At 33.6% G+C, this 13041-nt stretch overlaps 1 protein-coding gene across 1 annotated transcript in view; it reads right to left on the bottom strand.

Annotated features, from left to right (window-relative positions):
- Positions 1-6692, bottom strand: part of LOC124360882 (protein DEK-like) — a 37883-nt gene extending 31191 nt beyond the window's left edge. Inside the window, exon 1 of the mRNA XM_046814862.1 lies at positions 6530-6692. Within this exon, the coding sequence (XP_046670818.1) occupies positions 6530-6556 (27 nt within the window). The 5' untranslated portion in view covers positions 6557-6692. The remainder of the gene's footprint in view (positions 1-6529) is intronic.
- Positions 6693-13041: the final 6349 nt, after the last annotated feature.

Raw genomic sequence — 13041 nt, 5'->3', positions numbered from 1 at the left:
AACTAAACTCTTTATTGAAAAAAAAAAACACTCAAAACTTGTTTTTATTCTTGATCACACTCCGCCACAAAAAAGGCGAGTGCCTCTGGCCATAAGTAGTACCTATCAGTAAAATATCAAATTCTAGAGAGGCTGATCAGAAATATAAATTGAATTGTAATGGAAAGGCAATTATGTACCGTGCAAAAAACTTAAATAATCATGTGATGCTGCGTGGCCTACCGTAATCGGGATTCTCGAGAAAGATAAGATAACAGCGACAACAATACCGATCATAATACCTGGAATTGCTTGTTGATTGATGGAATGTTAGTTCTGTTACTCAACTACGTCATTTTATAAAGTTCATTGAAAAGGTTTAAGCATTGGGGGCATATAACGGAATCTGACCCCAGTTTAGTAATTAAAGGGTTGTTTTTTCGTTCTATCATGTTTGTTTCTATAAATTTATATTTTTGTGTTCTTCATACTGGTGTGGTCGGTATAATCCCAAAGTACCAAAAATAACAAAATATATTAAGATAAATTACCCATCAATTGTAAAGGTTGAGTGCTTTACGGATGGTTGCAGTGCCCAATATAAAAACTTTAAAAGTATAATGAATTTGTGAAATCATTCATCAGATTTCGGTATCAAAGCTTGTTGGTCATTCCATGTCACTAGCCATGGCAAAACAGTTTGTGATGATATTGGATGTATCATCAAAAAAACATTGACAAAAAAGAATCTTCAGAGTGTGTTGGAATCCGATCAAATCAGCCTCAAGTGGAACTTTCTCCAGTCATATTTTGCTTGTGTGTATGAAAATGGATGGTGAATTAGACTAATTGAAAAAATTAAAGATGAAGAAGGGGACTATACTGTTTAATTTATGCATCCTCATGGCCCTTCAGATAGCTTTTACTGGACTCAGCGAGAAGACATGTGTCCAGTACCTCCTTTGCACTTACTGTGTAATATTGATAAACCAGAAGTAATCACTAACCTAGGATGGAATTATAAAGGAGGAAGTGGATGCCAAAAGAAAATAGAAGTGAATTGATCACAGATAGTTTCTGAAAGCCTTAAAGTTTTACAACGTGTAAATAACTATCCAGGGTTGCTACAGGAGTCCAATAATGAAATTCCCTGACTTTTCCCTGATTTCCAGACCAAATTTTTCATTTTTCCCTGACTTTTTTTCGACGCAATCCCCAGGGTTTTTGGCAATTAATGGGTGGAAAAAAGCGTTGTCTGCAGGCTTGGACTCGGCGCGGTAGCAGTAAGTTTATTTGTGTAAAGGGATTTTATATTTTTCCCTGACCAACGTCGAAATTCCCTGACTTGAGACCGGATTCCCTGACTTTTCCCTGATTTCCAGTCCTGTTTTTTTCCCTGACCAGTAGCATCCCTGCTATCCAATCTAAACAGTACTGTAAATAAAATGTTTATAAAGCAGGATGGTCACTAAAAACCTTTTTTCAAATTCCCGGTTTTCCAGGTTGAAAATTTCGGATTCTCTATTCTATTTTCAAACCAAATAGACAACTGTAATACTGGATTTAACCCTTACACCAAGTGCAACGATGACGGTTTATCATCACTAGCTGTATTTGCAAGAAATGCCACAAAGCTGCGGAGAATGTAAGAATAGAACCACCCCATCAGATAAAACACAACTAAAAAGTAAATAGACGCACAAAAAGCTGTGGTTCGTCACGTGTTCGTTAGATTATATTAAGGACCACGAAACAACATAAAAAGGCTCCTTATACATTTTGGACTATTTGGTTTGAACAATTCGAATCGTCTGACCGATTGTCACTTGTGCGGGGAAATCGTTCAGGTAAATAGTTGACCGGAGAACTGACGGGATTTCCAGCCGCCGCCCAACCAATCTCGCTCTGACGACGAAACTGACGTTTCGTGTTGATTCGGTCGGCTGGCTGTCTGCCGTCTATAGACTGGCGACAATAGCCTACTAAGCTGGGTTTACACTGGCAAGTAAAGTTGCGAGAGAATTTTTCACAACTACTGTCACATAATATGAAAAAGATAAGCACATTTTCGGTTTTTCACAAGTACTTGCTACAGTTGTGTCGCTGGTTGTTCCGGGAGTCAATACGAAGTCTGTTCACACACGGCAGTGATGTCTCTGCAATGTTAATAGTTGAAATTTTAATAGTCAAGACTGATTTCCAGTTCCTGCAAACTGTCCGACACTGGTTGCGGCAGCGCTCGCGAGAGCTCTGGGACACAATTTTTAGTTGGACACAAAACAAGCACAGTTTTTGTCAGTGTAAACACTGTTCAGTCGAGGTTTGGATGTGACCGCAATATCACAACATAATATTACCGGTACTTTCTTTGTAACCTATGTAATATGATGACCAATCGGAACATGTGCGACAAGCAATCATTCATAGACCAACCGAGGTCTCTGACACACAATAAGAGTGGTAAGAGGTGGGCAGTGAGAGCTGGATCGAGTGGTGACTTAAAGTTTGTTTGTGATGTACGTATAGGAAACACTTACGACATACGTGAGCAGCTGGGCGGTACCACACGATGCTGCTTATCCACCGTCAATTCTAGACAATAAATGTTTCTCCTGCCGCTCAGCCCTCAGCTCATTCTGTCATTGCTGCGCAACATGTCAGACAAAAACGCGCCTTTCTTGGCATTAAGTTACTTGTTATAGCTTACCCACTATTTTCTTCTCTAAAAGGTATCTTATCAGGCCTGGTAAAAATTCAACTGAAATTCTAGTGTACTCATAAAACCGGGTATGTTAAACATATTAGCCTATATTATTCAACGAACTGAACTATTAAGCCTGTTTATAGACCCACTTCGACGACTAAATAATACTTAAATATAAGAATCCGTTGGTATTACGGCCGCTACTGCTCTGCCGCTTAATAGCCAATAAATCTTTTTCAATGCCAATATCTAGGCTACTAAAAATTAATTCAGCATACATTAGTTTACTAGCTTCAACACACATCAAGTAATCTACATAAAATTCATCAACAAAAAACTTGCAAATAAAATAAAATAAAAAACCTAAAGTAAAGTAGGGTAAGGTACGATAAGCGGACCCGGTTTTTTTATATCGAAGAATGTAATCATCAATACATAATATTCGCATCTCAAATCCTAGACTATCAATCGATATAAAGTATCTATAGTTCTCAATGACAATCATATGTGTTAAATTAAAATATGGACCTAATATGTACAGTGATCAAACAAATTATTATAACCAAAACTAGGAAAACTGAAGACGGCCATATTTGCTCCTCTCACAGTTACAGTTGTTTCTTTCCCACAAATTTCACATAATGGGGTTTTCCGCACGAGTCCTACATGTTGAAGTCATGAAAAACATGTCTTATCATTTTTCAAAGCAATGTCGTGTAGTTTTCTAAAATAGACTGTCATTTTTAACCCTTAGCACGCCGTAGATGGAATAATCCGCGATGTGTTTTGTTCTTATAACGCCAAAGACGAAATAATCCGCCGATCGATAAAAATATATTTTATTACTATTTTTGACGTTTATAAGTTCAATACATAAGCCACAATACAAAGTAATGTACTGGCTTGACCAAATAATCCAGTTGCAGCTGTCAGCTGGCCGCAGTAGGTAAACAGTAAATTGTTTTGTTGCCGGCAGCTGTTCTCCCACTCCCGTCCGTACGCCGATGACGATACTATCCGCCATGTCAGTGGAGCACGCATTGTGCCTTTGGGAAGTGTTCTTGCGTTGTCATTCCTTATACAAACAGTTGTAAAAAGTTATTGTTACCATGTTTTAGGTGTTATAATAAAGTTTTTATTGTTTCTTTTCTGTTGAGTAATTATGGCTGCAAGTCATGTCCTGAGACCCCATGGCTTCATCCCGATTTTTGTTTTGAAGTTTACCGTACAACTGCCTAAATCAAATATTATCAGAACTTATAAAACTAATCAAGATCAGCATATTACACTTTATTTGTTTTCTTATCCTTGAGTTTTCATATTTTTCATCACATGCATTTGATTACTCTGTAACCTAAATTTGATTTTGATTGTAATATTCTATTATTATGAAAAAATTTGATTATTTTAATACAAGTATTACATTATTGTAAAATTTTCTTTGTGTGACTATTAGTCATTAGGAAGGAATACAAAAATTAGCTTTAAGGAATTTTCATTTTTATTTTTTAACCTTAAATGAGCGTAATCTAAAAAATGACTAAATTTATATCGGCGTTCAAAGGGTTAATAATCAAATGTTACTTACTTAACCCTAGAACTGGCGGTCATTTCATCCTGTAGTGTCGGGCTGTTTTGGAGCTTCGCGCAAGGTTTTTTTAAAAAAATTATTAAAAATATAAAATAAAAGCAATATAAATAAGAGTATATATTTTTGTGTTCAGAATTAAACGTAGAATTGCACTATATTGTAAAATTAACCATCAAAAATGTTCTAATAAACACTTTTTTTAATCAAATATAAAATTTACGAAAAATATTTCTTAAATTTGGGGGGGACCATACCTAGCAAATGAAGTTATAGTGAGAAATATTTATAAGTGAGATAGCCATTCTGTGTCAAATTTTATCTAGTGTCAGAAAAATATAAACATTATACACATTTATGAAAGCATCATAAAGCTATAGAACAAAAAGCAGCGATGCGTATAAATTCTGAAAATCGGGTGTACACGTAAGACTTTGGTAAAACAAGTTTTTCAAATACATTTATCTATGAATACATGTTATTTTGCATATTTTATTACTTAGAATAAAATAGAATATACAGTAGTAATGAAATAATTACCATACATTATTTTTTGAAAAGTAAAAAAAGTTAAATTTTGCCATTATTCAAAAATTTTGCGAAAAATTTTCATTCAGCAAAATATAAAATAGTTTCTAAAGCTTGTACTATATCAAAATTTATAAATTTATGGTTTATAAGTAATAGGAAATATTATGTAGTTAAAAAACTATAAATATAACTAAAGATATTAAAAAAATAGAGAATAACCCAAACAGTTATTATATATAACCACAGAAATTACAGGAAATATATATTTTATTGTGAAAAAATTCTATTTACCAAAAATAAATAGTTACTTCAGAGCTAAAAGAGTGCTATAAATAACGTTTAGTAAGTGAAAACAATAACAAACTATGTGAAATGAATTTTAGCCAAGTCATTTTGCCATAGCCTACACAAAGCCGGTAATTTCTCAAACATATTTCAGTAAATAGAAATTGATTTATTCTAAAATATATATGTTTACACTACTACGACATCAAACAACACACTACACATTAAATACGACACTAAAACACGCGCAAAACTATTAAAACTTACAAATATCCACAGCTCGGCACGAAAGTGATACAGAACGGCAGCGGCAATATTGCGGTCACAACAAACGGCGTCGCGTTTTCTTTTACGTTCAAAATAACAAGCTTGCTACGTCATAACCATAATACAAAGAGGAATAAAACTCATCTGTTCCTTAGCATTTTTCTTCCCGAATCCAATGGTGCATGAATTATATCGATACGTTACCGGAGTATATTATAAAAAGTAATTATAGGAGGGAATGTTTGATCGACAAAATTTTGACGGTTAACACCACAAAAGCGGCATTAACCGACATAATTATGTCGATTAACAGTTCTAGGGTTAAAATTGAAATATTACCTTACTTGTATTATTTTAGTGTTTACAGCTGCTGATATAGATTATTTAAGTTAATTGATCAAAATAATTAATCAGTATCGATTGATTGTATCGATGGTTATGATTAAGTAATATCGTTTGCCAATTTCGATATAAAAAACCGGGTCCGCTTATCGTACCCTACCCGTAAAGTAATATTTAATTGGATTTCGGACATTTGACATTGTTAAATGTTAGGTATCTAAATTTGAATATAATGATTTCAAATGTCCATTATACTATTTTCCTTTCAAACCTTCCATCATCAAAACCAAAGTTTAAATAATTAAAAATTATTTAATCATATTATTTTATAATTAAAAATCCTATTTTACATGTGGTTGGCTAATATTATCAGATTTGAAGCTAGGTTGACTTAACCTACAAAAATATAGAATTTACTTAAATAATAATAAAGATTTAGCCAAAAATAAATGTTTAATAATTATTCAACCCATTTGTATATGGAGGCTAAACACACAATTGTGTCAGGCCTAACTTAACAAAATCATAGGCCTATTAATAGATATTAAGCAGGGCAATGGGCATATAAGCTACCACATCTATATAAAACTTGCATAAGATTTACATGAAAACAATGTTTATAAGTAGGTATCAAACCAGGGATTATAAGATTTCCTATTTAGGCATGATTAAAATATTGTGTATAGATGACAATAGCATGAAAATATGCTTCCCGCCTTTTCTCATCCAGATATGCAAGGACTTTTTAAGAATGGTTCTATGTTTAACTAAATATAAATCAGTCATGTCAAATAAAAGAAATCCATTTAACGCTACATTTTATAAAATATTACCTTCTTATCCACTTTATCTGAAGACATTATAGAAGACTTCAATCACTTGAAATCTTCAGTATCAAATGCTTCTACTTTGCAAAATACAAACAACCACGCAATCTACACAGTAATATTCATTCATTTGCTTTGCTTTGCTATTCTATTTGGTTGCTTGCCGTCTTGGCGTCATTTCACCAGTGTAGGCAACATAAACTGTTAATAGCTCCTCTACAGCAATAAGTAGCACAACGTCCAAAATATATGAAACGCCATATTATAAGTTTTAATAAATTTTCATAATGAACAAAAAAATGCATATTACAACATGCCTAAATCTACTCAAAATATATTAGAAAGTAACTGAAACATATATTTATGCGAATATTAAAATAAAAATGTAATTTATTCAAATTGTCTTTAAAATAACAAATCATTTAATCCAGGGCGGGCTCCAGGTGTTTTAGAGTAGAGCCCTCATTGAAGTCCCTCTTGAATTTGATTGTACTAACAGAAAAGTATAACACTATGTAACATAAAATCTTCCCTCGCAAAATAATTACCTATAAAAAACAACTGTATTCTTTTTAAATTTGTTACTTAGACTATCTCTTTTATTTGTTCTAAATCACAGTCACAACTAAATCGAATTAAACGTTAAGCGCTACACACATTAATCCCTACAACATAAGCTATATTGCCGTTTTATTCAACTAGGCATCTCACATGTTTTACTATATATATATATATATATATATATATATATATATATATATATATATATATTTACAACAATAAAGTATGATTTTAACACAATAGTTTTGTTATATAACGCAGTTTTGTACAAACATTAAAACAGAAGACTTCGTTTTTGTATAAATACGTTGGAATTGTAATTATAACATCAAAATCCGATAATCTTCGGAGAAATCAGGTGATATGGCAGCCCTACGAAACGAACTACGGGTTACCGCTTTACATTCCCTACGCACAGAGATACTGCCAAATTGAGTAGTATCAATGTTAGGGCATACTTTCCAATGTTCTAAAACAACTTATACAGAATAAAACATCCTTCACCTTTCACTATCTAATAAATCGTCTCCCTATAATAGCATGCAGAAGTACTAACCTTTGATGTTTTTAAATCCCCAGAAAAATCCGCAATTTTATTTCCAAAACTCTGCGCCTAATGCAGCGGCGTATGGGTTGCCCATATACATATCTATATAGATTGTTGGGGGAATTCAAAAACATCAAAGTTTAACAATAGAGAAACGTTGTTGTGTTTTAGAACTTTAATGTTAGCAATGTTTAATACCGTAACAAACCAATAAATACATAACTTATGGTTACGAATTACTTTTATTCATTTACAATTTAAAATCACATCAGTAATTTACTCTTATTGTATAAGTAATATATTTTATCTTGTTATCTGTGTGTCATACTGTGTTTAAACGATCTCCTGGATTATAGAATCATCCATAAGAAGGTACTGTCATCAGAAGTGATGTATAACTAGTAAACCACGAATCCAATGTGCAGCTCAATGCGGATGTCAATCATCATCAAAATGCAAGTCATGGTTTGTGAAATGGAATTTTTATATAGTGAGTGTAAAAGACGAAATAGCTAACTGAAAAGAACTGAAGATGAAAACCTCCTCAGTATTATAACTTAAAGCCATTTCCCCTCTTTTCGGAGTGACATGATATGTAGGATTAGGGCCATCTTTTTGCTGAAATTCTATGAAATAGAAACCATATGAAGTAAAAGTGGATTAATAAGGCTTTAGCTAGTGTCATCTCGGAAGAAAGTAAGACTATATATTAATTTCTATCTTACACCATTACTTGATGATGTAGAAAGCGAATGAATCTCCCTGCTAGAACCAACTTATTAAACATCTTTTGACATTAGAGGACCTCATTCAGTCCAATCATTATTCCTGTATTTATCTAAATTTCAAGTCTAAATCATAGTTTCATCATTGACATTTACAAGTAGTGACGGTTTTCATGGACATCCATTGAGTAGTATAGATATTCGTATCAATGCCCTTAAAGACTGGGCGTTGAGGAGCATTTCATTTTTTCATGGCCCGAGTGTGGATTATTATTGCCTGAGTGTACACCATCTGTTTCCCCTAATTGGTGAGAACTGATAACTATACGTTGATCCTGGTTGTAGTACTTAGTTTCATAAGTTCAGGTAACGCATATGCTGATCTAGAATGGCCAGCCAAAGTTGTGGCCTACCAGCCTAATTGCAAGGCTTTCTTTTATTAATTAGCTCAATCATAGATTAAGAAAGTAATAATTGTAAGGTAACCTCACGGAGGGTTTCAGATCGCTCCACTAATTCTTTCTTATCTTACATTTACATGAACCTGATCCAGTTGATGCCCTAACACATCTTGACAAGTTTTAGTCCAAAATGCCTAAATATTTTTACTTCAAACATCTAACGAGTTTTCATTGCTGAAGAGTGCATGCAAATGAAAAGAATGAAGAGATTTGTGCTCAGTGAGGCCCAATGTAAGTACGAACTCTACAATAGTTATGTGTGGATAACAAGAAGAGATGCAATAGTTACAAAGGAAGATATCCGTTTCCAATTGACATTTTATTAAAATTGTTCGTAGCTATATTTTGATGTACTGTAATCAGGTAGTCAGATTTTTGACTAAGAATAAAGTCCTTATTGAGGCAGTAACTCAGAACCAAGAAGCAAATGGAAATGATTGATTGGTTCTTCTCTGATATCATTGATTTTCCTTAATAAGCTCAAAATAGCTAAAGAAATTTATATTTTTTTAAAAGGAGATTCAAATGATCCTGCCTGTTAGAGGCCAGTGTCTCTTATGACGGTATTATCACAAATATATAAAAAAGCTGTTTATAACCAATTCTTAAATTATCTGAAATCCAACAATTTTATCAACAGGCTGCACATGGTTTCTGATCTGAACAATCTATGATTACCGCAGGTATTGAGCTTATTGATCCAATAGTCTAATTCATCTTGGCAAGACCATTTAACAGTGTGTCACATTGTAAATTAATAAATCCTCTTAAAGTTTTGGATGTTACAGGTAAGGAACTTGTATGGTTTAGTTCTTTCATTCAAAATACAATGCAATACATTGAAATAGATCATGTTTTAAGCAGTACTCGGTATGGTTTTAAAAACAAATTTCATTAAAAAGCTACTCGTATAATAACAACTAAGCATCGAGTCCCATAAGGGCCATAAGGATCAATATTAGCGCCACTTATATTTCTTTGTTACATAAATCAGTTTTCTGTAGTGGTGTGAGGAAGCTCTGCTGTCCATTTATATGTGGAAGACATAAATGTGGTTATCTCGGATAAAAGTGTGGAAAGTGTTAAGATGTCCGCTTTCATAGATCTCTCAATGATTAAGGGATTCAAGATAAGTAAAACCCTTTTGTTAAACTCAAGCAAATCTAATTTCATCTCTTTTACCACAAAACAAGCTCTAAACAGGGTTCAACCCAACATTTTCATTGAGGGAGAACAATTGCAGAATGCTTATAGGACCAAATGTGTAGGATAAATTGTCAGTTGTCACTTGGTGAATATGTGGTAATATCACATAACCACTGTCCATGGTTGCATGGTTTGGAACTTTGGGGCAATAAAGGTGGAGGAAGCTAATATAGATGTTTTGTCTCTATCAGTGCTTAAATATACTTGTGCAGTATCATCACTGTACTCTTGATGTATTGAATTTCTTGCCTCATTGCCTCATCTAGTCCTGGCCATCAATGTTTTAGACATTTTCCTTCAGTCGTTCTGTAGGACAAGTTAATACAAACTATTTAGATCAAATTAATGTTTTTATCACTTTAGAGAAACGGGAATATTTGCAAATGTAAGAAAATACACTCATGGTACTCTAGTAAAAGCCGTATGCACGTTCAGTAAAGCCCAGCCAGAAAAATTAGATTTTGTAGCACCTTGATTAAAATTATATAAGTAAACTTCTGAAAATATTATTGTTTTCTTATTGTAGTATAAGAGGATCTTCAAATATATTTGCTTGTACTTATATAGTTTAATTTATCACCATTTTATGACCAAGTATTCTTGAAATTTTCAGCATAAGTTAATAATCTTACACAATCTGTGGGAACATGCTCTGCCAATAAATGCCTTAAATGTTATTGCCAGATTTAGGTTAAACACGAAGCTATTTTTAGCAACCTTTATTTGTAATTTTTCAGATTTTTGATCTGTCGCATCATCCAAGTAGAGTGTTATATAATTTACTCCATGTAAACATAACTAGATCATCTGTTTTTTTTTAAGAAGATATTAAGTAATTGTTTATACATTCTGATTGAATATTTAAGGTTATCTAGTTGAATTTTGTTGATTAAAGCCTTAGTTTGTTTTTTTTTTTTTTTTTCAAAAAGCTTTATTTCTGGTTCAATTACTACAAGTAAATAATTATACACAGAAGTTTGAATCATAGAGAACAGAAGAACATAGAAATATTAAACATTAGTGGGTTTGCTCCAATGGAGACACCCTATAACATAATACAGTTAACAGAAAATAAACAATAAAATTAGTACTTGACAAACAATGTAAGTTTCAAATTATAATAAAATGTCTTGAACAAGACGTGCTTTTCAGTCTTCTGTTGACAGTTCTTTGGCCAATGTTAAAATGGACAGCACCTGTTGATTGGTCCAGAGTTTCTAGAAATGTAGCACTTAGTTTTCGGATGTAGTCACAGATGGTCGGAATTTCTAATTCATTATGAATCTGTCGGTTTCTAACAAACCATGGAGAATTTGTTGCTATTCTCAAAAACTTGTTTTGGAATACTTGAAGTTTGTTCATTTTTGATTTATGGAGGCAAGGACCCCAAACTGGACAAGCATAAGTTAAGAGGGGTCTGAATATTCCTTGGTAGATTAAAAGAGCGCATTTAAGTTTAAGAGATGATCTTCTATTGATAATTGGGTACATTTGTGCCAATCTTGTGTTTGCTTGATTTAATTTTGAATTTATGTGCTGTTTATAAGTAAGTTTAGAGTCTAATAAGACACCCAAATATTTAACAGTTCTGTCATTTTCATTCCATGGTATGATGTTATCTTGAATTTATATATTCCTTAAGGGATTGAATTTTTCTTAGCGAAAATATTTTCGCTTCACATTTTAGAGGGTTAAGTGCGATTTTCCAATTAACGAACCAATCCAACAGTAGGTCTGTATCAGTCTGAAGCATGTCAACTGCTGTGTCAATGTCTTGATGTTGGGAAATCAAGGCAAGTGTCATCAGCGAAAAGAGCAAGCGTAGAATGAGCTGGAATGGGTAGGTCATGCATGGAACATATTAAACAGGATAGGTCCTAAAATTGAGCCTTTGTGGCACACCAGCCCGGATCTGTCGAACAGTGGAATGAGTAGAATTTATTTTTACTGAAAAAGTCCGGTTTTCTAAAAATGATTCGATGATGTTTTGCAAGTAATTTGGAAGTCCAGTTTGAAATAGCTTATACAGAAGGCCTTTGTGCCATACTTTGTCAAAGGCCTGAGCAACATCCAGAAACAAAGCAGCAGAGTGTCTTTTATTTTCAAACCCTTGCACTATTGTTTGTGTTAACCTCGCAAGTTGCTGCGTAGTAGAATGTTTTGGCCCTAAAACCGAATTGGTGGGGAGGAATACATTGAGCATCTTCAATGAATCTGCATAGTCTCTTCTGTATTAGCTTTTCAAATACTTTTGCCAGAGTGGGTAGTAGGCTGATGGGTCTGTAACTAGAGGGATTTCTAACAGGCTTACCGGGCTTGTGGATAACAATAACTTCAGCATGTTTCCAGGATTTAGGAAAGTAACCAACGTGTAGGCATGCATTAAATAAAGTTTTTTTAATAGCTGATGGGCTGTTGGCGGGAGTTCCTTTAATATTAAGTTTGTTATCAAGTCATACCCAGGGAGCTTTCCTCAACGGTAGGTATTGGATAACATTTCTAATTTCAGATGTTGAGATATACTGAGTGGGAAGCTCAGCAGATAAGATTGTGCTATTTAAAAAACCTGTTGACTTCATCTTCAGTTTGCAAATTAACAGTTAGGGTTAGGGGAAAAAAGCATTTTCAAAATAATTCGCAAAAACCTCACATTTTTCAGAGTCACTCTGGTACGTCTCCTGGCCTTGTTGAAGGGGAGGGATCGTAGAAGGCGTTCTGAGAATTCTTTTGGTTGCCAGCCACATTGAACTATCGCCTGGGTTTATTTCACTCAAATATTTCTGATAGTCATTAATTTTGAAAAATATCTAATTCTGATTTTATTTTCCTGATGAGCCTGTTAAGCTGCATGCGATCTTCTGGATGCCTGTGTCTCTGCCACCGTCTCCTAAAAACATGTTTTTCTTTAATTAAATTAAGAATTCTTTGCGGAGGGCGATTAGGACAAAACATGGTTTGTGATTGTTTTGCGACTGCTTTTTTAACCGAATTTTTAATCAGCTCAGTGAATTGTAGTAC

Source organism: Homalodisca vitripennis, chromosome 1 (genome assembly GCF_021130785.1).
Source record: "Homalodisca vitripennis isolate AUS2020 chromosome 1, UT_GWSS_2.1, whole genome shotgun sequence".
Taxonomy (NCBI): domain Eukaryota; kingdom Metazoa; phylum Arthropoda; class Insecta; order Hemiptera; family Cicadellidae; genus Homalodisca; species Homalodisca vitripennis.
Note: the sequence above shows the minus strand (reverse complement) of the source record. Positions and strands in the feature narration are given on the sequence as shown.